Source organism: Coloeus monedula (assembly GCF_965178545.1).
Source record: "Coloeus monedula genome assembly, chromosome: 2".
Lineage (NCBI taxonomy): Eukaryota > Metazoa > Chordata > Aves > Passeriformes > Corvidae > Coloeus > Coloeus monedula.
In genome coordinates this window covers 11,268,563-11,293,034 of record NC_138782.1, presented here as the reverse complement: position 1 = coordinate 11,293,034, position 24,472 = coordinate 11,268,563, and the positions used below count along the sequence as shown (strand labels likewise).

The window sequence follows — 24,472 nt, the reverse complement described above, 5'->3', positions numbered from 1 at the left end:
GTGGTCTTCATAATCTATTAGAACTTTCAGCCAGATTTTTGTAATGTCATGCCTCCAGCAGTGATTAAATTGGTAATTAATGAACAGTCCTTGGCAACATAAACCACATCCCGTTAATTTTCCCTTTTGAGTTTTTCGAAGTTGTCGTCTCTGTCAGAAAGCATTGCGCCACCTTGCTACGGCCCCTTGGCATGGAACCACAGCGACGGGATTTTTTGCAGCCATTAGTAGATCAGAGCAGTAATTTCACAGTATTTTGGTCAGGGTAATTATAGTACCAAGTACCGAGTAGAGTTGGGAATTCACACAAGAAGTCCAGAAATACCAGGTGAGCTTCCTTGTGTTCACTGGGACGTTATGATTAGTTTAATTGGGCTTTGTTTGATTTCAGCCGCGGAGACTCTTTGTGCCACGGCACTGCAGCCACTTTCCACTTTAGTGTTTCTGACCTGCATTGACAGGAACTGGTGCAAAAATGAACTCTTTGAAGTGGGACTCTTTGGAGAGGGCAACTAAAAAAGGGGAAGAGTGATGTGTAAGTAGTGTACTGTAGCAAAGCGCAACACCAGCCCAAACACCCTGCGTTTTGTGGGTGATGTGGTTCAAATTCTTTCATATTTTCAACTGGAACAGATAATATTTCTGCTACATTTGTGCAAACCTCAAGTAAATTACTGCATTTAAAAACACAATCTGTTTTTAATCGGTGGCTTTTACATAGCACCTGCTGTTCTACCTTCCTTTGAAGATACAGTTGTTTCTCTCACCAGAAATTCTGTGAATCGTCAATTTAGTCCTGCAAACAAATCTGGGCAAATGCATTAATGAGACTGCAGCTGCACTTAGCAGTTCACATGTCACAAAATAGTAGGTAAAGGCATTCATACTTGAGTGACTGACTATAGGTGTAGTGGCCTTCAGCAGTACATTGTGCACATTAAAGTTTAAATAGTCACTTGCCTGTTGGCTTCTGAATGAAAGGACTGTCACTGGTCACTTCTCCTAAAGCCTTAATGAAACCAAATAGTTTGCTAGAGTTTGGGCCTAACCATTGGGGTGTTTCATGCAGTCTTGTCAGTTGATGTTCATGAATTGACTTGAACGAAGATCAAAGTGTTTCTCAAAATGGAGAAGCGGGGAGAGAGACAGCTCCTTCAATTGCACCACAAGAGCTAATCAAGCCATCAGTTCTTTATGCACTCTGCGTGCCTTTAGAATTTAATACCCAATGGTTTGTCAGGACAAATTGAAATTCGGGGGTTGGCGGGGAGCGGGGGGGAGGTGGAGAGTGTCCCTCCTCAGCCTGCTGAAAATAAAATAAGCGGTTCACTCTTCTGGAGAATCGTTTTGATAAATTTTTATCATTTAATGTAAAACTGCAACGTTGATTAAACGTTTCGGGTTGAAAAAAGAAGTTACGGTGAAGGATTCAATGGGCATTATGCACCTTAGCACTGAGTAAAGATTCAGGTTTAAAGTGAAAGAGAAACTAAACTCGGGGTGATTTTTTTGTTTCCTTGATTGCTAATGAACTTTTTTTTTTCTGAAACATTTTAAATTGGATTCAGAAGATAGATTTTTGAGTGTCAGTTAAAACAAAGTCATGTGAAAATGCCTCTCTCTCTCCCTACCTCCCCTTCTCTCTTTTTAATTGATATGATTTAGGCAGAGGAAAATGGTAAGGGGGATTTTTCTATTGCAGAAGCAATTTTTAAGGGATTTAGTCTTATTTAGCCTGAAGGTCTTCACACTAATGAGAGCACTTAAGTTACGTCCAGGCGTTGATTAGACAGCTCATCTATCAACTGGAGCATGAGAATTTGTATTTTAGGTACTTTTTATACATTATAAATTTTTTTTATTACTTTAGACTTTATTTTCCACAAATTTTTAATTGCCTTTTTTCACATCCAAGGTGTCTGTAACGCAGCTGACAGAGCACAAATGCGATCAGAGAAATACTCTACGTTTGATGTTGAGTACATTTCGATACATTTCGATAATACCGAAATTTCGACAATAGCGAAACTGCATCTGTGAAAATTGGCATGCTGGTGGATGCAAATTGCTGCCACAATACATTCCTTAAACCACCACAAGCTCCCTCAAAGTCTAAATGCATTTGTTCAGGAAACACAGAATTTTATCTATATTTTTAAATGCCCAACTACTCCCCCCACCCCCCAAATTGTGAATGCTCTCTCTACCTGTAAGTTTTTTGCCACGTTTAAAACACAATAGCATCTTAATTATTTTCTGAACCATTCTGAAAAGTACAGCTTTTGTAACTTTTTGACATTTCAGGTTTAAAAAAAATTAAAACGTTGCCACCAGCTTGCACTATGAGCAGCCTGTAATAACAGTTAAAAAAGCTTTCTGAACTATTTGACAAGATTTCTTAGTGCTGAGGCCATATGCTGTAGCCTTTAAGCTATTTCTTCCTATCAGTTTCATTATCACCTGCCTCTGAGTCTCCAATATCATCAGTAAGCACATGCAGAATCATAATTATGCCATGTACAAGTTCTTTGATAACATGTACAGTTTTCTTCTTAATTCTTTATCAAATGCATTGATCGTGGCATGTGTGCATTGATCCAGGTCCACCATCTGGCTGTGTGTGATAAGCACAGTGGCATCTTTGCATTTCCACTGTCATTCATTGCGCTACAATTTGGCTGCAGGGGAGTAGTGGCTGGGATTAGCCCTGTTCTGCTACTTACTTGCATTTTAAGTTGACACCTCTACAGCGGCTCAGACCACATTACAAACTGAAACACATACGCACGACTTAGTGATGTGACACTCCTCAATAAGCTTACTCCACTAGCTACTCAACAATCTGTAATTGGATTTGTAGGAATAACAGCAAAAGATTTCCTAAGAATTGCTGGGGACAGAAGGTGAAGTTTTCTCATTATTGGCAAAAGGCTAGGTATAGATCTTAGGCGATTGGTATTTTCCATTAAAAAAACCTGCCAGCAGTTTGCAGGACTTTTTCAAAAAAAAACACCCAGCAAAATAGGGTCCAGGGAGATGTAGGGTTTGCACTTGTTCTTTTCATTCTCATCACATAGAAGCAGACAGGGACCTCATTACCCTCCCCCAAAAATTGAGAGAAGGGGGGGAGGAAAACCAACTTTCGGAGGCCCCCTGCAGCCCGCTGGCTTTGTTCGGCTGGGAGTGACCCGGGAGCATTCCTCAGGAGGGCACGTCCCCTCCCTTGGCGCGGGGCTGCCCGCCTGAGGAGGAAGCTTCCCAGGATGGCAGTCTGAGAGATGCTGCTCTCCAGCTTACACATCCCATACACTTGCCAAAAGCCTTTGTTTCATAACACCCCTTTTTTTTTAAATTATAAAGTCAAGTTTACACAGGAGAAAATCCCTTAAGTGGAGCTCGACGAATGTTGACTCCTACAATGAGTAAGCAGCTTTCTTAACTTCTGTCTGTAACTCGGCTGTGGAAAGGCACAGAAAACACCATCTTTAGCCTGTTCATCTCGGATCGGACGCTCTGCCCTGTCTGGATGATGGCACTATTTTAGGATATTTCTGAGCCTGCACACTTGAGCCCCTGTTTGTGGGTCATGCCAATAGCATTGACAGCCACAATGACAGGCAGAACACGCTCATGGATCCCAGCACCTTAGGTGATTGTTGACCTTAATTATACTTCCTGGATGGGGGAGATCACAAACTTGCCTAAGCAGGGGAAATTCCAGGGAAGAAGTTAGTGGAGGCCTTTGTCTGTGCTTTTGGTTTCGGTCAGCTTTCTCGGTTGTTTCCTGGGAGCCCTGTGGGTTGGCAGGGCTGCCCTTGCAGGGTTCTCTGGGAGAGCACGCAAGCGAGCAAGGGCAGAAGGAAAACACAACGTGTTTTATGGAATTGGATATTTCAGCCTGTCCCTAAAACTTGCCATAGAGCCAAGTGCAGTGGGAAACAGATGAGATCACCTCTGTCACGGAGATGTGCAGCTCCCAAATGGTTAAATGGGTTAAATCTTATTTATCTGAATAGAACTTGGGGGCTGTTTAGCAGAATGCTCCAGCACAAATACCTGTGGTTCACTTTGACGTTACAATTTTTTTGTTGGTTTCTTTACTTATAAATACTTGAACTGTTAGACCTTTTACTTTTTTCTCTGAGAAAGATGTATTTGTACCAGATTAGAAAAGCTAAACTGTTTCTTTACATTGAATAATCAGCCTGTCATGACAAATCTATCTACTTCTGCATGAGTAGGTGCCAGTTTGACTAGCTTCTTTTAGGCTCACACTGGGTTTTAAGCTGGATCCGTGTGCATGACTGGCAGTGCATTTGTTGGACCAGATCTAAGGAGCCAGAGAGCGTTCAGCTCCTTTTTGCCTACAAAAGAGCAGCCAGACAACCAGCAAGAGGCCTTGGATGTAGCACAAGGTGATACTTACTTAGTCAGCCATTCTTTTTTCAAAATTTTTTTTTCCGTTCAGTAAACTAAGAGTTTTTCACTTTCACAATGACACAAGGAATTAAATTATCAGTGGATTGTTTTTCTACAGCCACCATTCTTCACACAGAAATACTGTACCAAGTGAATTGTACGTTTTCCAAGACAACATAAAATTATTTTAAAAATTAAAAAATAGAAGTAAAAGAAATTGCTGGCTACTTCTTTAAAAATGCCTCCTTGGTTTAAGGAGATGTTTTCCATTTTACAGCCACTCAACCCCATTTTATTGTGAATTTTTGGGAGCTTTTTTTTTCTTAAGGGGGACAGCTTTGTTAAGATATTGTTTGTGATTCTTCCAATTTTAGGCTTTGAGCTACTTCTGTGTTCGTTCTGTCTTGTCTCATCAGTGTATCAGTGCCATAGCTCCTAAGCCAATAGCTACTTAAGACAAGCAATTTGATACTTTTTGTGATAGGCATTCATGAAAAATTATTTTCAAGCTACATGCAATGTGTGGATAGTGAGGTAGCTGATGTAGACACCAGGCAGAAGGCAGAAAATACCCAAGATGTTTATGTCTGTTTTTGCTTACTACCTCCCAGGATCTGAATAGTCACAGAAATGCAAAGCCACTTTTGTTTATGCCAAGTGTTTCTTGCTTAGCAATCCGTATTTTGCTCACTACCTGTGTATTTTGAGCTGTTCTGAAGCAGTGCTAGAGACCAAACATAAATGTGATCCCCAGGGTGATCAAAGATTTAATCTGACCAGATGGGACAAACTTGAGAAAGATTTTGACTTTCCACTCTGTTTTGCAACAAGAAAGGCTGATTTTTTTTTTCTCCCGTCCTTTCTTTGTTAGCAAAGGCAGAGATCAGGCCATCCCCAGAGGAATGAGCAGGTGTGGCCATTTACAAGCATGTCTGGTTATATTATATACCAACATAAGAAAAGTTTGAAATGGTTTGAAAAGATCTGCTAAACAGTTTTAATGTTTCATCCCAAATCCTATTTACTCAAACAAGAGCTGATCAAGGTCACAGTACAACCCAGCCTGCTCAAACCTTTAAAGCTCGTGTAATTTTATTTTTTTTCTTATTTTTTTTTATTCAGTCTTCTCTCCTAACTGAATAGGTACATTTTGGTAATCCTGAATAGGTACATTTTGATAATCCTTGCCTCTGGACAAGCACAGAAGTCTTTTTCTTTCTGAATGGCTAATAACAGAGCCGTTCTTCCTGTCTAATGATGAAAGAGGTGGCAGTCAAGTTCTTTCTCTTAGATGTACTGTGCACTCACAGCTGACCACGAACCATTTTGAAACCTACAGCTTCAGGAATCACTCCCTCTCATAGGTACAATTCTGTTTTGATTTTGTTGCTGTGGATTATAAGTACTTTACCACATTTTTTTAATGTTACTTTTGTCCCCCAGTCTATGGGCACGGTAAAGAATTTACTTTTTAAATGTCAAATAAATGCAGTTCACCAGATTATATTTTTTTTTATAGTGAGAGGATGATATATTATCAGAATTCTGGTGTAAATGCAGTTTGGATCCTCCCAAAATTCTGCCAGAGGAGGACTAAAAATCCCTCGCAAAGGTTTTGTGGTTTATTTTCTTTTTTCTTTTTAATGTGAGAAGATTGCAAAATTTTCGGTCATTTAAGAAGATGGTTTTTAAGGGGGTATTTGGGGGTTTTTTTTCCCCTGAAAGACTCCACCACTCTCAATATTTTCCTGAGTTGTGCAGCTCTCAGCTGGCTGGGTAATGATCTCGGAAACTGCCCCGCCAGTGTTTCACATTCGAATTCACCTTCCCAAATCCACAGCATAATTTTTGGCCAAAGTAATGTCAGTCATTGCCATCTGCGGCGAGTACAAACAGGACCCCCTAATGGCAGCCATTTTTATTTGTTTCTTAAGATCCAAAGGCTGCTGAAAGAACAATTGGATAAAGTTGAGGATTGGAGAAGCTTGATTTTCTTGTTCCAGTGAAATGAAACTCCCGTCCTTTTTTTTCTTCCCCTTTCCCTTAAAAGCCGGAGTCAGCTAGGGGGTTGTAGCTGTGTCAAAGCCGTTGGGATGCCACTGCTGATCACTTTAATTACTAGGACTAAGGAGGATAAAATTAAAAGTAGCACCATTGAAGCAGTGGAAGAAAGCTTGCCGAGATGTCAGTGAACTGTGAAATATAAAAATTGCATACCAATACATTTTTATAGGAGGGAAACAAGGAATTACATTACTTATTCTTGAAGAGTTTGTCCTTAAATAGTGAAGTTTTCCTCACTGTGCATCTGCATGGCAGATCTTTAAACCATTACAAAATAGTTGGGGGAAAATAACAAAGAAAACTGTAATGTCTCTTTGGCATGTCAGATTCGTGTCAAAGGGTGAAAGATTTTACTGAGTTTTCTTTTCAACTGTACGGGAAAAAAAAATCACTGTATGTGTGTTTGCTTGGTCCTTTCTTGGTGCAGTGCTTCTTTTTGTGTCTCCTGGGTTGTTTGTTTGTTTGGTTTTTTTTAATATTTTTATTCGTGCCCCCATACCTCTCCCAAGTGCTTTCCTTTCCAAATTCTAGCTTGATACGCTGTTTAACAGTTTTTCTGTACCTCAAAACTTAATCTATATACTTTTTCTGATCTCAGTTTCATTGCTCCAGTGTTTCTTCTGCCAAGCTCAGTAACTGAGGGTTCAAATACCTGAATTGAATTTAAGCAAGAACTAGGCTGGTTTTTCCCTTATCCGCTGGTGATGATTGGCTTAATCAGCACAAACACAAGCCACCATAATCTGTGTTTGCTTGGAGATCCCCGGGATGTTAATGACTATGCTAATAATTCAGGAGACAAGTTCTCTTTCAGGAGGAGGGGAGGAAAGGAGAGGAGAGAAATCAGCCAGCTCAGTTTAGGGCATTTTTGTCACAAACAGGTAACTGGCCCTATTTTAAATTACACGTGCTGAAGTAGATTAAATTGTTTGACGTTAAACCACATGGGAATCTTAATTTTGTACATTCGTTCTTAAAAGTCATTTAAGTTAAGCACGCAAGTTCCTATATCCAAGGAATTAGGAATATTAGAGATTTGAGCAGTTTTATTTCAAGTAAAATTCAATGTAATTAATGTTACCAAATACTGTGGGTCGAAATAAAACCGTTTGCTGTGTCAGTTGGCTGGCTAGAAATTAAATTAAATTGATCTATTATAGTGCATGGGGGGGTAAGGGGGGGAAGCTTTCCAGTTGTCTTTCTAATGTGTACTTTACCAAATAAATTTTTGATAGAACTGTTGCTCTGTGCCTTCTGTGAAGTTAAAATGTGAGAAAGCAAACAAAGCCCATGTGCCATCCCTCTGCCTCGCAGGGCCCAGGCAGAATTGTCTTTCCAGGGGAGGACATTAGGAGAAAAGTAAATCAAGGCGATCTGATAGGGAATCGGGACTCTGTCACTCAGGGGCGAGATATTGCGCTGTGTCCATATACTTTGTTTACTGTAGGGTTTTATGAGTTGTAACCTGCCCATGCAAGCTGTTAATGAGGCTAAATCTTTCTGCTTGAGGATTGAATTACAGCACACCTCTGGGCTAATGGTTATAAACAGAAAGTCCCATTAGGGCTGCATTCTGATTCAGTCATTTGCATTTTTTCTATTGTGCCGAGAACAATGCTGAGTAAATAGCTACAAACAAACAATTTACATGGAAATGGATAAAATGTACCTAATTAGTATTTTGCGCTTGTTTTATTAATGATTGCTTAAACTAAATAGCACTTAGCAACAGCTCTCACCAGCCTCTGCAGGTGTGGGATGCTCAAGTTTCTGGGTTGGTGGGAAGGCTGCCAGAATGGCTCTCCAAAATTAGGCAGTTTGTTATATTCCACTTAGTTCAGGTCAACAGCCTGTACCTGGGATTTATCCAGGTCATTGTGTCAATAGTACAATCTTACTGGCAGGTTAGATTTAAGCCAAGCACTGACTTTGTTGCACTTATGAGCATTTCTGATATTGAGGGGAGAGGAAAAACGGTCCTAACTTCACAAAAATCCATGTTTAAAGTGAAAACTGAAATGGTTTCCCTTATGGAAGCTGTGGAGTCTTACAGATATGTTTAAACACATCTTTTTATGAAGATTTTTTTATCATGGTGGGCTAGTCTTTTACAAAATTTCATGCTGCAGAACTTTGTTTATTTATGTAACTGAAATATTGTCATGCTTCTAAGTGATGAGCTTTAAGTGGGACAGCACTATCTGGCATGGTTCCAGTATGATTCCTTTAATTATTGACCAAAGCCCCATTAGTAGGATGTTTTAAAGGGATGGAAAGTCTTTTCTGCTGTGAGAGCATCTATTGTTCTTTCAGTAATTTTCATTAGTTTATTTTCTTTTAAAGAAAAATGCCCACTGAAGTCAAAGAACATGCGTCAGATTTGATGCCACTTTACACTTTGAAGTCAGCTTGGTGCTTGGAGTAACCAAGAGCAACATCTGGCTTCTCAGTTTAGTTCTGTGACAGAATACTACTCAAATGAGTAATTCAATTTAGTAAAACCATTTTATAGCCACGGTAAAACTTCGCTCAAATCACTCACTGGGTGTGATTACTTTGAGACTAAAGTGTCTGCAAATTTTCATCAAGCTGTTTTTGCAGAACATAATTTATAAAAGCTTTGCATTGCAAACCATCAGGTTTCTAAAGCAGTAATAATTTGGGGAATGCTTAAAAAAAATAATCTGGCGCATGGATGTCTTTAAAAATTGTGGTGTGACACCCAACTGATATCGAGCGTCCTATTTATAATGTGGGCCAAGCACCATGCTGTAAACCAGTTCCTATCATGATGATCAGATTGAGAATGAAATTGCATTTCTGTCAATTACTGAGTTGGCAACTGTTCAATATATCTTAGCAGCAAGATGAAGAGCGGCGTCGGCAGCTGAGAGAGAGAGCTCGTCAGCTAATAGCAGAAGCTCGATCTGGAGTGAAGATGTCAGAACTTCCCAGCTACACTGAAATGGCTGCAGAAAAGTTGAAAGAAAGGTCAAAGGCATCTGGAGGTGAGCTGAGGAACCTTGTATCTTATTCCTATGGCAACCTAGAAACCAGAGACCTTTTTGGGTATCACTTTTATTCACACTTCAAAACGTTGTTGTTCATCAGGTGAATGTGTCAAAAGACCTGGCTGTAGATACGTTTCCTAAATCAGTGATTTGTCATCAAATTTCCAACAGTTAAAAGAAAAGCAGCCATGTGATTGAAAGAAAAATATGTTCTGTGAACAAGTAGCTCATGTTGGCCCGTTATTTACAGATTTCTCATTACCCACAGTTTTTTGGAATTTCGTGGTTGTTGATTCTCTTCAATATTTGTTTTTATATAGGAACGTGGACATAATTTTGGGGGAAAACAATATTTGAATTATTTAAGAAATGTTACTTTGTATTACATGTGTTCAAAAGAAGAGAATTTTAAATGTGGCCTGTGAGAGGTGGGGAGCAACAACCTTTTGATTTTAAATGGCAGTCTTTTGACAGACCACTTGCTTTTTCAGGTTTTGAGTTTTAATATTGCTATAATGTTATTAAACTGACTTTGAAATACCATTAAAATTCATATACCTGCCAGTGCTATGAGCTGGAGTAATGTAGTGTCACTCAAACTCAAATGGGTGCTGAGCACACGTTTCAGTGCAGGCTTCTTGCTCTTTTAATGTCTTCTACATATTCTAAGGGAAATAGTGTTTCTCTAACTCGTAATCATAAGCCAAAGTGTAAGGAAAATCCAGCTTGATACTCACAATGCATGTAGATTCAACAAAAATATTTATTTCTTCTCTACTAGATGTATTTTATATGCATAAATATTTAAATATAGTCTTACTGCACCCTAAACCCTACACTTCTGTTCCAAATAACACCAAGGAGAAAACAGTGAGTTGCAGTTCTCCCTTTGGGTCTGGTCTTCAGTTTTACTCTCTTTGCCCAGTAAACCGAGCTTGCCAACATAACTCTCTTTTGTGATAAATAGAGAAATTACATCCTTGATGGCAGTAAGGCTGAGCCAAATGGCACATTACATAGGCTATGGTGTTCCTCATCTCTCTTCACAGTTTATGACTCCCCATCCTACATTATTTCATTACTTCCTCCTCACTGTTTTGTCGTGCCTGTACATAGCTGTTCCTGCCATACCTTCTCTCAAAGTAAGGTCTTTGTCTGGTTATATCCTGGGTGCTCAGCTGGATAGCAGTGACCCTGTTTTGTTGCAGTGACTCACTTGTAGTGTTGCTAAAGATCCCAGTGTGCTGCTTTCTGGGATGTGGTCTTCCTGTTTCGTATTTTGCTCTGTATTTAGCCATTGATTGTCCTGCCCTTCATTCAATTTGTAAACAGTCTCAGGTAGCTGTGCATATACATTAAAAGAGATCTGCATTTATAGAGGGAGATTGCATATGCACCCAGAGAGTTTAGTGTTACTAAAAGAGCAGACAGTATCAGACCTGATGACAGCTCATTTATAAAGTTATCACCACTCTACCTGTTGGGTTTTATCCAGTGTAACAATTTCACAGCTTTCTACTTTTGCATTGATTTATACTTCCTACTTTGATTTCTCTTCATTCATACAGTAGTTTGGCCAATCTGTTTGAAATTTGCTTGGACTTAAAGTCTTCATTTCCTGTCTTGTTTTATCCCTCTTTGCTCTTTTCATGTCAATGTGCATTTTATAGCATTTTCTTCTGCTTCCTCCATCTCAAAAAGCTTTCCATATGGCACATCTTCCACATAATTCTGCCACACCACTGGTACTTTCAAGTGCCACACCAGAGCTCTACTCAAGAAATCCATTCTTCTAAAATGTAGTAGTTCTGTGAAATGGTACCAACACTTAACAAACCAAATGAATTGGAATTATTTCTGGGTTTAGTCTTTATTGTTTTTCAATTTCCACCAAAAATTAGGATTTAATAGACAGTCTCCTTACTACCACTGGACTCTGAGTGTTTCCTCAACTGCATTCACATTTTTATTGTGTAGAGTCCTGTATTCCCTACACAGTACCCAAGACAAGCTTATTATCTTACGTCTATCAAGCTGTCTTGCCCATTATACATCATTAATCTCTTCTTCTGCATTGATTGCAATTACTTTTTGATTTACAAAAAGGGAATGTACCAAATAATTTTACTCTCAATTCAATTATTTCAGAAAAAAAGTGACTTTTCAGCTCTGAGATTTTGGAGTTTTTAAAGACTATCTTCTTCCTTACAACTGTAGGTAAAAACATGATCTCTTTCATTGTTTCTGTATGCTCATTAAGAATTTCATGCTTTGGCAGTGGTGCAATATTCTCTGTTAAAAGGCTTTATTTAATCAAGGTCTGAAAAACTCAAATGCCTATGGCAAGTTGAAACTTTCCTGGATAAGCAGCATCCCTAGCTATGAAATGCAGTCTTTTTCATAAGTTATTTGGCATGTGAGACAGAAAATACTTCTTCCTGCCAACTGCCAGAGGGTTTGGGATGGCAGCTTCAAATTTATTAGATGTCCTACTAGCTTCAGGCCGATAAGCAGATGCCTTGAGATGGATCCAAGGACAGTATCAAGATAGAGATCCAAATATCCCCCCTTTTCCTAGCAGCAGCAGGACAAAGGAATTGACATATTATCTAGGAATTGTCCCTGTGCAGTGGAACACCCGTCTACTCTTCTGGGGTTTGGGTGGTGTGTTTTCCTTACTCTCTGGCACACCTCCATCCTTTATTTGAGCTGGCATCAGTGTGAGGAAGCGGCTCGGACCCAGGGGTGGTGAGGACAGGGTATGTTCAAGATTTCAACTCTGAGGCAATGATTTTCAGGGAATGTACGTGGTGGCACAGCCTTACTCATCATGTTTAGTCTCCAACTCATGAAACCAGTGTTAGGTCCTCAATATTTTTAGCAGGCAGTATTTCTATCCATCAGCAGTTGCTGCTGTAATTTCTTGTCCTGACATCAGGTTTCTTGTACACAGAACCAGTATTTCAACTCTGCATTTCTTCCATTCTCTGCCTTTGCTGCCTTTATTGCTGTGCAGAGGCTCCTGTCACATCCTGTAGCTTTAAAGCAAACTCTGTACCTGAAAGTAAATAAACTAAATATCTCACCATCCGCAAGCCTGAAGGACTTCCCACAGACAATGCTGAAGGCTGGAGACATCTTAAGAGTGAGTACTGTTTGTGCAGCTTCTCCCAGTAACGTGATCCAGCCCCCATCAATACTTTTGCTTCACCATGAAAATTACTCCTTTTTCGTTTAATCTAGAAATTGATGCAGTCAGCTGCAGCTCCTTCACATGTGGACAAGCTTAAACCAAGTCAAGAGAATATCAGTTTAACCACAAATTAGGCCTGACCTTAATCTGAATAGTAAAACGTAAAAGCTATTAAATGCCTCTGGGTCCTTTTCCACCAACATTCTGGCATTTCCACATGGTTCCAAAAGATACTTATTTCTCTCTCTCCAGTCCAGACTGCAGTCCATGCTGTGTGGGTGATGGTCAGTGCTGTTTAGTTGTTGACTCAATCCTTTATCTTTTATTTTGTTAATTCCTTCATGACATAGTAAAGCTTTGCTGTCTTTCTAGGATTCAAATTTACATACTTTTCAAGGAAGCAGTTCTTCAGTCCTTTTCTAAATGTCTGCCCTGGTTCTAGACCAAGAGCTTTAAGTTTTTCACACTAGCAATTTGTTCTTTTCATAAAAGATATCTGTTATCTCTTCGTCATGTTGTTCCTTTTATCATTTATAATTGCAAAATCTTGTTGTAACATGCTCCCTAAACACATTTCCCTTTTAATACACAGGAAGAACATTGAACTGGAAAAAACCCTGGAGTAATTTAAATCAAGGAATCTAGATTTTTAAAGATACTTGAAAAATTCTGAAATGACTTCAAATTACTGCTTTTAATTGATTTTTTTTTAATAAAGTGTAAATGTCCTGATAATCATATTCAGTCAAAGTCTGCCAACTTTAAATTAAATACTAGGTCAGGTCATTATCTGATACTAGAAACTGGTGTCTTCCACATTCCCATCTCTTTTGTTTCCTAAAATAGTGGTGTCAGAGGCAATGCCTCTGATCTCATCTTGCTATATTAAATTAAAGAAAATCAAATAATCTGATATAAGCATTCCTTCGTATGCAGGAGTCTTAAACCCTGTCATCTTGTTTAGATTGTTTTGACACATCCAGCATCCAGTGAGGTGACTAGTAGCTGTGAGCTGACCTTGTGAGCTGACTCTTTTGGGTGATTCCAAAAGTCACTGCCTGCTTCTAGGCTCCAGGTGGATTTGGTTCCCCTCTGCCATGACAGTGTCCTCCTTTCTTCCCTTCTACCTCTTCCAAATGTCCACATTGGAAGTAGCCCAGGCATGCTTTCTGTGTGCCCCTATGAACTCCAGGATGTATTTGAGAGTACCATGGCCTGAGAGCCACTGAATTTTTCCAACATCATCATCATGAGGGAATATAAATTATAAATAATGGTGTGCAAAGTCCAGCTCCTCATCAGAAACAGTAGAGCAGCTTTAAAGGAAATTCAAAACCATCAGGATTGCTGCTGTTGCTGCTTTACCATTCTGTTTTCTCTGCAGTCTGCTGCTTATCCCTTTACTTTTTATCCTTTTTTCCACTTCATGAAGATCATGCTGTGTCCTTCCACTTTTTTCATTTACCTCTGCACTTCCTGAAACAACAGGAGTCCAGATCCCAGGATCACCTGTGTGAGTTTCAGTGGGAACAGAAAGGGTGTCTCAGAGAGTCAGGAGTGTTTCTGCCCACCCACTTCCACACCTGAAGGTCAGGTCCCAGGTCTGGTCGCAGATCTTGGATTGGCTGGAAAGAGGTGTTCTTCTCCATCACTCTGGCTCAATTTGGGGCAGCATGGAAGAAAGCTGAGTCTTCCAGAGACTAAGGAGAACTCATGGAGGGGAGCCCAGGGAAGTTATGGTGCTCAGCTGAAGCACAGGGCTCCTACTTCACAGGCTGCTGCTCCATCACACACACAGCCAATGTTGGATAAGACACTGAAGTTGGAACTTCTTTGCTCCTGTCTGTTGCAGCAAGAGCCTTACCCAATATCAGCAGAGGTCTGTGGAAGATGTTGATTAGTTACAGGGGAATTGAGGGAGCAGCTGGTTAGAAAAAAGTAGTAGACATAAAAAAATTTACAGGCTTCTAAAATGGAAATTATAGGTGCTGTGGAGATAAAGGGATAAAGTAAAGATACAGCTGTATGACCTTTGTGACAGCAGCGTGGGCCTAAAGTGCAAGCTTCAGGTCTGGGAATGAGGTTGAGTGTGTTTCCAAGACAGGTGACGAATGATCAGCACCAATCCTGGTCCAAACTTCTGGTACTCAGAATTATGGCATCTTGGTACTGTATTTAGGATCTTTTTTTGTTTGTATGATATTTGAATGTACCCATATCCTGTATTTATAATTTGTATTTTTTTCTTATCTGAGATGTTTTAAAGTTCCTTTAGTTACTCTATGTCGTGTTTCTTCAGACACACTTTAGCCTACTCTTTTTTATAATTTTTACACACATGATGCATACATAGGAAAAAAATGCTAGTGTAAGTCTGAACAAGTGTAGATAGCATTTGATATGAGATTTAAAAGTGAGTAAATACAATGCATCTACTTACTTTGAAAGTATTAATCTAGCTTTTATGGACTCCAATTTCTTATATATTTGTATTGAAAAGGTGAGTCAGGATTTTTTCTGGGATCTGCTTCACAATTCAGAACTTGCTATTTGATCTTCCTCAAGTAACTTACTCTTTCTGTGCCGTAATTTACCTACATCATCATCATAATTGTAATTATAATAATCGCCTACTTCATAAAACATTATGGGGCTCATTTATGAGTGATATTCATAAGCTGCTCTGAGAAACTTGGTAGAAAGATCCCATAAAAAATAATTACAATTATTATTTTATTTAAAATGTATGTAGCTTACAAACAATGCTGATGAAAAGTAGTGCAGTAAAGCACTTTTAACTGATTCATCAATGACTTGGATGAAGGAGCAGATGCCTGCTCAGCAAGTTCACTGGTGACACAAAGCTGGGAGCAGTGGCCAATACCCCAGGGTGCTGTGAGCCCTTCAGAGGGACCTCTACAGGCTGGAGAGATGGGCAGGGAAGAACCTCCTGAAGTTCAGCAAGGGCAAATGCAGGGTCCTGCACCTGGGGAGGAACAGCCCCAGGCACCAGCACAGGCTGGGGGTGACCTGCTGGGAAGCAGCTCTGGGAAGGAGGACCTGGGGGTGCTGGTGGACAACAAGCTGTCCATGGGCCAGCAGTGCCCTTGTGGCCCAGTCCCAATGGCATCCTGGGCTGCATTAGGAAGAGCATTGCCAGCTGGTCAGGGAGGTGATCCTGCCCCTCTACCCAGCCCTGGTGAGGCACATCTGGGGTGCTGTGTCCAGTTCTGGGCTCCTCAGGACAGGAGAGACAAGGAGCTCCTGGAGAGGGTCCAGCAGAGGGTGGCAAATGATGAAGGGACTGGAGCCCCTCCCTTCTGAGGAAAGGCTGAGGGAGCTGGGCCTGTTCAGGCTGGAGAAGAGACACTGAGAGGGAACCTCATCCATGTGTGTCAGTGTCTGCAGGGAGGGCTCAGAGGATGGAGCAGGCTCTGCTCGGCGGTGCCGGGCAATGGGACAAGAGGCAGCGGGCAGGAACTGAGGCACGGGAAGTTCCACCTGACCATGAGGAAGAGGTTCCTCACTGAGCAGTGCCCGAGCACTGGGACAGATTGCCCAGAGAGGCTGTGGGGCCTGGGAATATTCAAGAACCATCTGGACACTCTTCTGTGCCATGTGCTCTGCGAGGACCCTGCTTGAGCAGGGAGGTTGGACCAGATGACCCACGGTGGTCCTTTCCAACCTGACCCATCCTGTGGTTTTGGGAAAGAAGCAGTTCATGAGTGTGCTCTCACTGCACCTGATTGAGCATGATACTCCAGGTGGTAGCTTTCCTCCTTCTACCAGAAGGAGATTTCAATACCTAGGCAAGGTACAGTGATCCCAGCTCTGGGATGTACTATACAAGGTGAGGAGTAGCAAGTCTCACCAGGCTGGGAACTCAGTACTTGGAGCCTTCCTCAGGAGACAGCAGCTCAAGGTCCTTCTGCTGCCCAGACCCATCTAAACCTGCCACATGGCAGCTTTGGTACCCATTCTGCAATATGGAGAACTGAGAGCCTGGGGGAAACCATTTTGACTTGAGATACCCAGAGGTTCAGTGCAGAGGACAGCCACTGCTGAAGCCAGACTCTGCCTTTATTGGAGCAGGAGTTTCCAGCAGAGACCCCATATGTTTAATGAATTGTCTCAGTTTAAAGGTAAATCCATAAGTGGACAGAGTGGAGTCTCCTTCCAACCTTACTTAATTATTTGCATTTTTATCATAACTCAGCTGGCTCTCTAAAGCATTCAATTTTTTTGAATGATGTGTTGCATGTACATATGAAAGTACTAACCTTAATGCTGTGTGTTCCTACAGATGAGGATGAGGATGATGATAATATTGAGATAGATACTAATGAGGAGGCTCCTGAATGCTCTGTTACTGGAGGTGGAGATGAACTTACTAACCTAGAAAATGACCTTGATTCAACGGGTAATTTAAATAATGGCTATTTTGTGTATTTTGCATGACTAACACTCCATCGTCATATAAATACTGATGTGCTGCTTGTCTCTCTGTCAGCTTTATTCCCGTGTGCCTTTTCAGGTCTTTTAAACCCTCATGTTTAATATCCTGCATTCATGTTTAATTGAAATTTAAAATCAACAAAATCATTATTTCCAATGTCAGATTTAAATGTCTCTTGCTCTTTTGATGGGGAAGGGAACCCCAGGCCACATTGGTAAAGCAGAGCCACCTGAAAGCACCCTGCCTGGATTGTGCCAGGTAGGCAGAGGGATGAGCTGCCACTCTGCACTGCCATCCTGGCCCATCTGCTCAGGGAAGAGGAGCAAATGTGTCTTTTTCTGTCAATACAGACTTGGTGTCTCTCTGGTTCCTTCCCGAGGACCGGTTCTTGTGTTTACACCTTGTTGCCCCAGTGGGGGCATGGAGGTATAAATACGAGCAGAAGTAGTCCTATTTACTTAACAGTGTTCGTATAACAGGGGTTTTATAAACACATGAAGTCACAGGAGTGGTATTCCCCCCTTTCAAAAATCTTCAAGCCAAACTGGAGTTGAAGTGATAAATGTGGTGCTAAATGCATTGGAATCGTACAAGGGAGATGCTTATTTCAAAAGGAGCTGGATCTTCAAAGCTACGCAAAAGGAACTGCCCACCCGTAAGAGGCTCCTCTGCTTGCAGAGGGCTGGTGAAGGAGTTTGTTCTCTGTACAAGTCTGCCTGTTCCACTCAGCCCTGAGGACCGCCTGGAGTCTCTGTTTGTGGTGGGCTTCTCTGCCAGGGCCTTTCTGCTCACTGCAAGTTAGCTCGGGCCTGGAGTAGCTTGGCCAGCACAGGACTGTGTCTTGAAACAGGCAGTACAAGAGAGAACATCTTCAGCATCCTCTGGCTTGATTCTGCCCATGCCAGATGGACCCAAATGTGTAGTCCATAATATGTTAAATCAGAACTTAATTTAGTGGTTTTTCTTTGTAAATTAAACCAACAGTGATGTGTATATAGCACTTCCTAGTCTTGCTTGCATGCAAAACATTTGAGTCATGTCCTTTATTTTTTTCTATTTGAGGATTTCCAGACATGTAGGAGAATATATTTAGTGTTTCCAGCATTTGAATTTGGCTTACTTAAAGCAGAATCATGTCAAATAATTTTCCAGTAAAAACTGGTTAATTTTAGGAGGAGTAGAAAATGAATATGTGAATAATTCTGTCACATTGCCCCAGTGACTTACTTTCTGTGGGCCTTTTTTGTTTTGAGAGGTACCTTTTCAGGGATACAAACCCACTGCCCAGTGTTCCCAGTCTACCATGGGGAGACATTCTGAAACAAAACTGGGACATCATTTTGCAGTTCAGTAGTAGCCAAAGGTACAGACAAGTAAGAAAGAGGATGGGCAGTAGTACAGAAAGCAGTCTAGTGCTGTGGTAGAAATCAGGGTACATGGATTTTGGTGTAAATCTGCCAATTCATACCAAGTTCTAATGAAGGCTGAATCTCCTGGGAACACCTAAAAGTACAACTGTAAGGGACATTTCACATTTGGGATCGCTTTGGACTTCCTTAATTACTCACCTGCTGAATCCTCATCCCTCCCATCTCTCTCAAGAAGAGAAAACTTTATTTTTACTGCTTCTTGGTTTTAAGTATCACTTCTGTCTGTGTTTGTCAGTACTTCTACATGTTGTGAACCTCTTATATCATAGTTATTACATGGTGTTTATGTATAAGCCCACAAGAATGTGCATGTAGTTACATGTGAGCCTCAATTAAGGACACCCTGACTGGGTGTGCCAGAGGAAAGGGAAACTATCCTTCATAATCCAGCCCAGCCCATTGCTGCTGGAGACAGGCAGCATTTGACTGCCCGCATGCCAAAAATGTTTTGGCTAATATGTATTGGAGCACTCCAAACCTTGGAAGGAGCTATGTGGCTAAGCAGTCATGACTCTGCTTTCCACACCAGCTGGAAGTCACCAGCCTGCAGTGGAAAACTCAGGTTGTGCACGTGGGAAAACACAGGAGCTGCTCTTTCCTCTGCCTGTGACCCAAGGCCCAGGTGTAAGTGCATCCTATATGTGCAGGTGATACTCCACTGGCTCCAGTGCAGGGACGAGTCCTCACATGGGGCTGCATGTAGAGTGTATGTCTGGGGGCTTCTGTGCCAGTGTTCCTCTGCTTCCCTGCCCAGGGATAGCTCCACAGTTCTGTGCTGCAGCTTGTTATTAACACCTTTCCGCCTTCTTACATGTGTGTGTGTAGGTAACTACGTGTGTAGGTGTGTTACAAATTCATACAGTCAACATTCACATACAGAATGAGCATTAGTGGGAGGTAAAGTTCTCAACTGCTATTTATTTGGGCTCTGATCCAAGTTGCTAAAATTGATTTTAAAAAACTGGGGGCTTCAGCAGACTTTGAGTCTGTCCTTTTGATGCAGTTCTGAAGCATTTTATGACTCCCAGTTTCAACATATTCTATAAATCATAGTAAATTATTACTAGAAAGTAGTCTTTTTTGATACTGAAATTTTATGAGAAGCTATGCCAAGAAGCCTTAGGAGGAATTAGTAGTTCATACACTTGAGGCGTTATCAGTATGTAAAGTATATGATAAATTGTCATCTTTAAATAAATGGTTTTTTAAATGTGTTTTTATACCAAAGTATAGGTATGTACACATTGGGAGTAACTTAAACATTATCTGCTTTCTATGTTTTTCGCCTGCTGTCTGCAAGCATGTTTACTTGTTCCACTGAGTGCCATGTATGTTTTCCAAGAAAAAATCCCTGTACGTTACACAATCCTGCGCCAATCCCAATCACAAAAACAATTCCTTCTATTTTCTTTTAAGTTCAAAATGATAGCAAAGTGAATTAAATCTACCTTTTAAGTTGCTACATTGTTGTAGTGAGTCTTCATTGAAATGCATCTCACTCTGTTGTATGTGGTATTTGCATATTTAGCAGAACAAAACAGTAAGTTGGTGGATTTGAAGCTGAAGAAGCTCCTAGAAGCTCAGCCACAGGTGGCAAATTCACTCTCCAGTGCTGCTCAGAAAACTGTAACAGATAGCTCAGAGCAAGACATAAAGGTAAGTTTTGCTTAATGCTTTTGTTTTGGTACCTGTGTGTTATGATTGAGGGTTTGTATTTTGTGAGAAGGAAAACAATTTCTTACCAAATCCTTCAGAGTCAGAAACACAGAAAATCTTCGTGGCAGTTCAGTTACGTAGTTTGCAATGCACTGGTTTTTTTCCTGTTGATTGAGCAACACGTTTTCTTTTTTTTTTTTTTTTTTTTTTTTAAACCTAGATACTTGTCATTGGCAGAACACTAACAGGTATAAGAAGGTCTCTCAAAGGTATAAGAAGGTCTCTCAAATTCTGCCTGCTCAGGTTGTTACTGATATCAGAAATGCAGCACGGGCTCCATCCTGCTGCTGGTGCAATCAGCAGCCAAGCAGCCAGACTACCTGACTTGAATGGGAGTGGGGTTGGTGGGGTTGGACTCTCAGAGATTTGCTTCCCTCCCAGTCCGGGTCCTCTGTTTTTCCTACATTAAAATTAAGCTGTGGTACACTTTAAAGGCTTACGTACTTTGGGTGCTTGATGAGTGCTTCTGAGAAAAACAGACATGAGTGTGTGGTGTGTATGGGCACTTTGCCTATTCTTAATGTTCACCACTTCAGCATAAAGTGCTCACCAATCAATTTTCTATTTTATTTTCTTAATTAGACCCCTTGTGTTCTTGCTATTCTATTTTTTTAAAATAGTCCCTGTATGTCATTAATATCCCTATGGCTCTGGGGCACTTCCAGTTGGGTATAACTTTTCACCCACCTGCAGTCTGTGGGGAGAGCACTGCTGACTGAAAGGATTTCCTTCCCCAGATACAGAGATGCTTTGAAGTCCCAAAACAATGACTTTCATTGCTTTTCCCTTACACTGTCGGTTCCTATAAATTGGTGATGAAAGTGTGTGGCAGCAGCAGAGGACTTTCGGTCTCTATCTTTGAACAAAAGGAAGCCTGGATCAAGTCTGATTTTTGCGTTCAATTTAGCTTTCTGCAGTGGATTTAATGCAAAATGAAGCTGGCCCAAGAATAATACAATGGATTGAAAAGGCTAACTGAATTAGTGGGCTTAGAGGAATACATTTGTAAAGTGGCAGAAGTCCCCAGTCATAAAAAGGTTTCTTAAAATGGGATTTACTAGCTAATCACACTGATATTTTAGCATGTTGCCAGGCCTAAAAAATTAGCCATGTTTGTTTATTTTGGTAAAGACTCTGGTTTAGGCTGTCAGATGGTTATTAAACTAATAACAGGAAACCACCTTTTATTTAACCAGAATCTTACAACCACCTGATTAGTGCAGTTGAAAAGTCATCCAGAGGTATAAGCAATACTTGTTTAACCTTAATTCTGTGAAATGACACACAGGCTGCCTCTTAGGGTAATTTGGTATCACCTAACATGATAAAAATGGTAGTTGTCTTTATAAAAAGCATTTGTGAGGGAGTTGATTCTTTTTAAGGTACTCCCACAAAAAGGTGCAACTTAACAGTTTATCTCTGCGTGCGTCTTTTCTAAGGAAGACTTGAAAGGCGGCGTTATAAGGAATATATGGTGTCCATCTGTTCTCATGGAGCTCTTGGCATTGAGGTGGATTTGTTTTTTAATAAAATGCAGTTTACAGGTTTCTAAATGAGGCATTCTGTGTTTGTGGAAAAGGATAAACTGTTACCTTCCCTTGGGGATTGTGTATCCCCGGCCTCCTTGAGGCGAGAGAATAGGCCGTTGGAGAACTCCCTCATTACCGATTGTCTCAATGCAGAGGAAGGGCAAAGTCTTGGTAGCTTTTGATAACCAGTTTCAGCATTCAGCAGGCTTAGCTATTAGTCATGCATCTTAGCCTTTCCCTATTTACTTTCAAAACACTTAATAAAAATAATAAAAGATTAGGTATAAAATGAAATATTTGTTTGGTACACAGCACCTCGGTATCTGCAGCTTCCACACACCACAGTGGTTCAGTCTTCTGGGATATTTCGTGTTGATAGAATCATTTGAATTTGTTACCAGTATTAACATAGGAAGCCCTGGAAAAGATAATTGTAGTTTCCTTAGCTGTAAAGGGCTTACTTACAAATCTGGCTTTGGAAAGTTATAGCTGATGAAATGCAGTTCAGTGGGGTAGCATTATAATCCTACCTTTTAGACTTCATCCAGCATTAGTGGTTTATCTCAATGGGCATAAAATTAGAAACTAGTTCTTCTTGTCATACAAGTCTATGGGACTACAGAAAACGACAGATTTCTGTACCGGGCAGGGAGAGAGGCTAAAAGCAACACGCTTTAAAATGATACAGATCGTGTTCAGGGGCAGAGACGCCGCGATTTGGCAGCAGCACACGCGGGGCTTGGCACAGCAAAGGTGCAAAGGAGCGATTTTTTGTTTAAAATCGGCATTGCTGGCAAATTCCGGTCACAATGAAGAGGTCTGGTTGGTAAAAAAAGTAGAGAGTTCTGCAGGAGGGTGCCCACAGAGCAAAAAGCCAGTCGTTGCCACCACACATTAAACAAACAAAAAAAAAAGCAAAAGTTAATCACTCTTCTGCTTTTTTCCCCGCAGCTGATACTTCCATCCAATATAAACCACAGCCCGAGCTGTGAAATCCACTTTGTAAAAGCTGTGTCCTGTCCCCTCACAAAAACGTACCTTTCAAATTAATGTCTTCCCGCTTGTAAACAAAAGAAACTGTTGTGTGTCTGTTTTTTTCCCAGCAGAATGGAACAGAAGAACATCGTGCTGAGCGATCACAAAAAGCAGCAGAACGGTTTAGAAATCCCGTTGTGTTCAGCAAGGACTCGACTGTCAGGAAAACTCAGCTCCAGTCTTTCAGTCAATACGTGGAGAGCAGACCAGGTAGGAGAAAATATAAAACCTGTTTTCCCATCTTATGATTTAATAATATTTAACAATAAATATATGAAAACCCGATAATGTAAGTCCACATTTCAATACATAAATATCAAGCTTTATAATAATTTTACATGTCTTTTCCCTTTTTTCAAGAGATGAAAAGGCAGAGATCAATACAGGAAGATACAAAGAGAGGAAATGAGGAGAAGGCTGCGATAGCTGAGACTCAGAGGAAGCCATCAGAAGATGAAGTGCTTAATGTATATTAATTTTTTGTCTGGTTTCATGATTGCTGATAATTCCAAACTGTATGTGGAAATAGTGCCTTTATTTGTTAAAATGAGATGTTAGGGTTTTTTAGATGTCAATCTCCAGTGCATTCAAAGCAGAGTGAGAGGGGTGCACTGTTGAATTAGTCTGCAGTGTGGTGATAATTGTCAGATAAAAAAAATGAATTTTTCAGAGTTCCACAGCCCCAGCTTCCTTGAGACATTTCCATCAGGGCACTTCCCATAAAGAGATTCCAGTATTGATCTACCGGGAGGATTTTAATTATTACAATAGCAGATACCGCAGAGCTGCAGTTAGAGGGAAGAGTCACATGAGACCTGCTAGAATTTCTCAGCCAACCCATTTTGTTGGCTTGGGTTAATGGGTGTTCAACCTTTCCATTATCCAGATCAGCCGTGAATTACTAGCTGAATGATGTTTGCATTAATATAATATATATGGTAATTTCTTCACTTAATTAACGGGGAGGTTCAGCTCAGTAGGGGTATGGGCTGATCATGTGTAAAATTGATTTGTGAGGGAAATATTTGATAGACCGCAGGGAGAAAGCTGGTTTTGATGGACAGCTGCGGGACAGAAGCAGGAAGAACCAAGTTTTAACCTGAATTTTTTTTTGTCTGAAAGCGCAACACAGCCTTTGAGGGTGGTTGTTTGTTGCTCTCCACAGTTTATCTGAACACATTTGTTGTTTTTGCTGAGGCAATCTGGAGCTGAGTAGCAATTTTGTACCGCTGTCATATCTACACCAGAGCATCGAACTTTTTACGAGTCGGAGTTATTTTTAGCCCAGTTGTACTTTTGCAGAGCTGAAAAGGTCTGGCACAGTGAGTTCAAATTATATATGCAGATGATACACATGAACTCTTGGGATATTACAGCCTGACACAGCATTTCTTTTCATCTTCTAATAGCAATTGTTAACAATTATGCATGCTGACATTAGGGAAGTTTTCATACTATTTTCAATTAATTATAGTTGATGAAAGGCAATATATTGCACATCACTTCAACTCCCCAGACCGATTTTTTTATTTCTTCAGGGTCTGCTCTCAGGGAGTTTTGTTTTTGTTGTTGCTGTTTTTCTGGCTATACAACAGGTAGTAAAGGGTTTTACATTAGGG

At 40.6% G+C, this 24,472-nt stretch overlaps 1 protein-coding gene across 8 annotated transcripts in view; it reads left to right on the top strand.

Moving 5' to 3' along the window:
• Nucleotides 1-24,472, top strand: part of EHBP1 (EH domain binding protein 1) — a 211,231-nt gene that overhangs the window by 148,559 nt on the left and 38,200 nt on the right. The window contains exons 15-19 of one of the 8 annotated variants that reach the window (XM_082303304.1): nt 9,344-9,491; nt 16,991-17,107; nt 20,105-20,229; nt 22,925-23,063; nt 23,214-23,320. In XM_082303304.1, coding sequence (XP_082159430.1) covers nt 9,344-9,491; nt 16,991-17,107; nt 20,105-20,229; nt 22,925-23,063; nt 23,214-23,320 — 636 coding nt within the window. Of the gene's footprint in view, nt 1-9,343; nt 9,492-16,990; nt 17,108-20,101; nt 20,230-22,921; nt 23,064-23,213; nt 23,321-24,472 lie in introns of all 8 variants that reach the window. The other 7 variants (XM_082303303.1, XM_082303302.1, XM_082303301.1 and 4 more) reach the window with 7 other exon arrangements.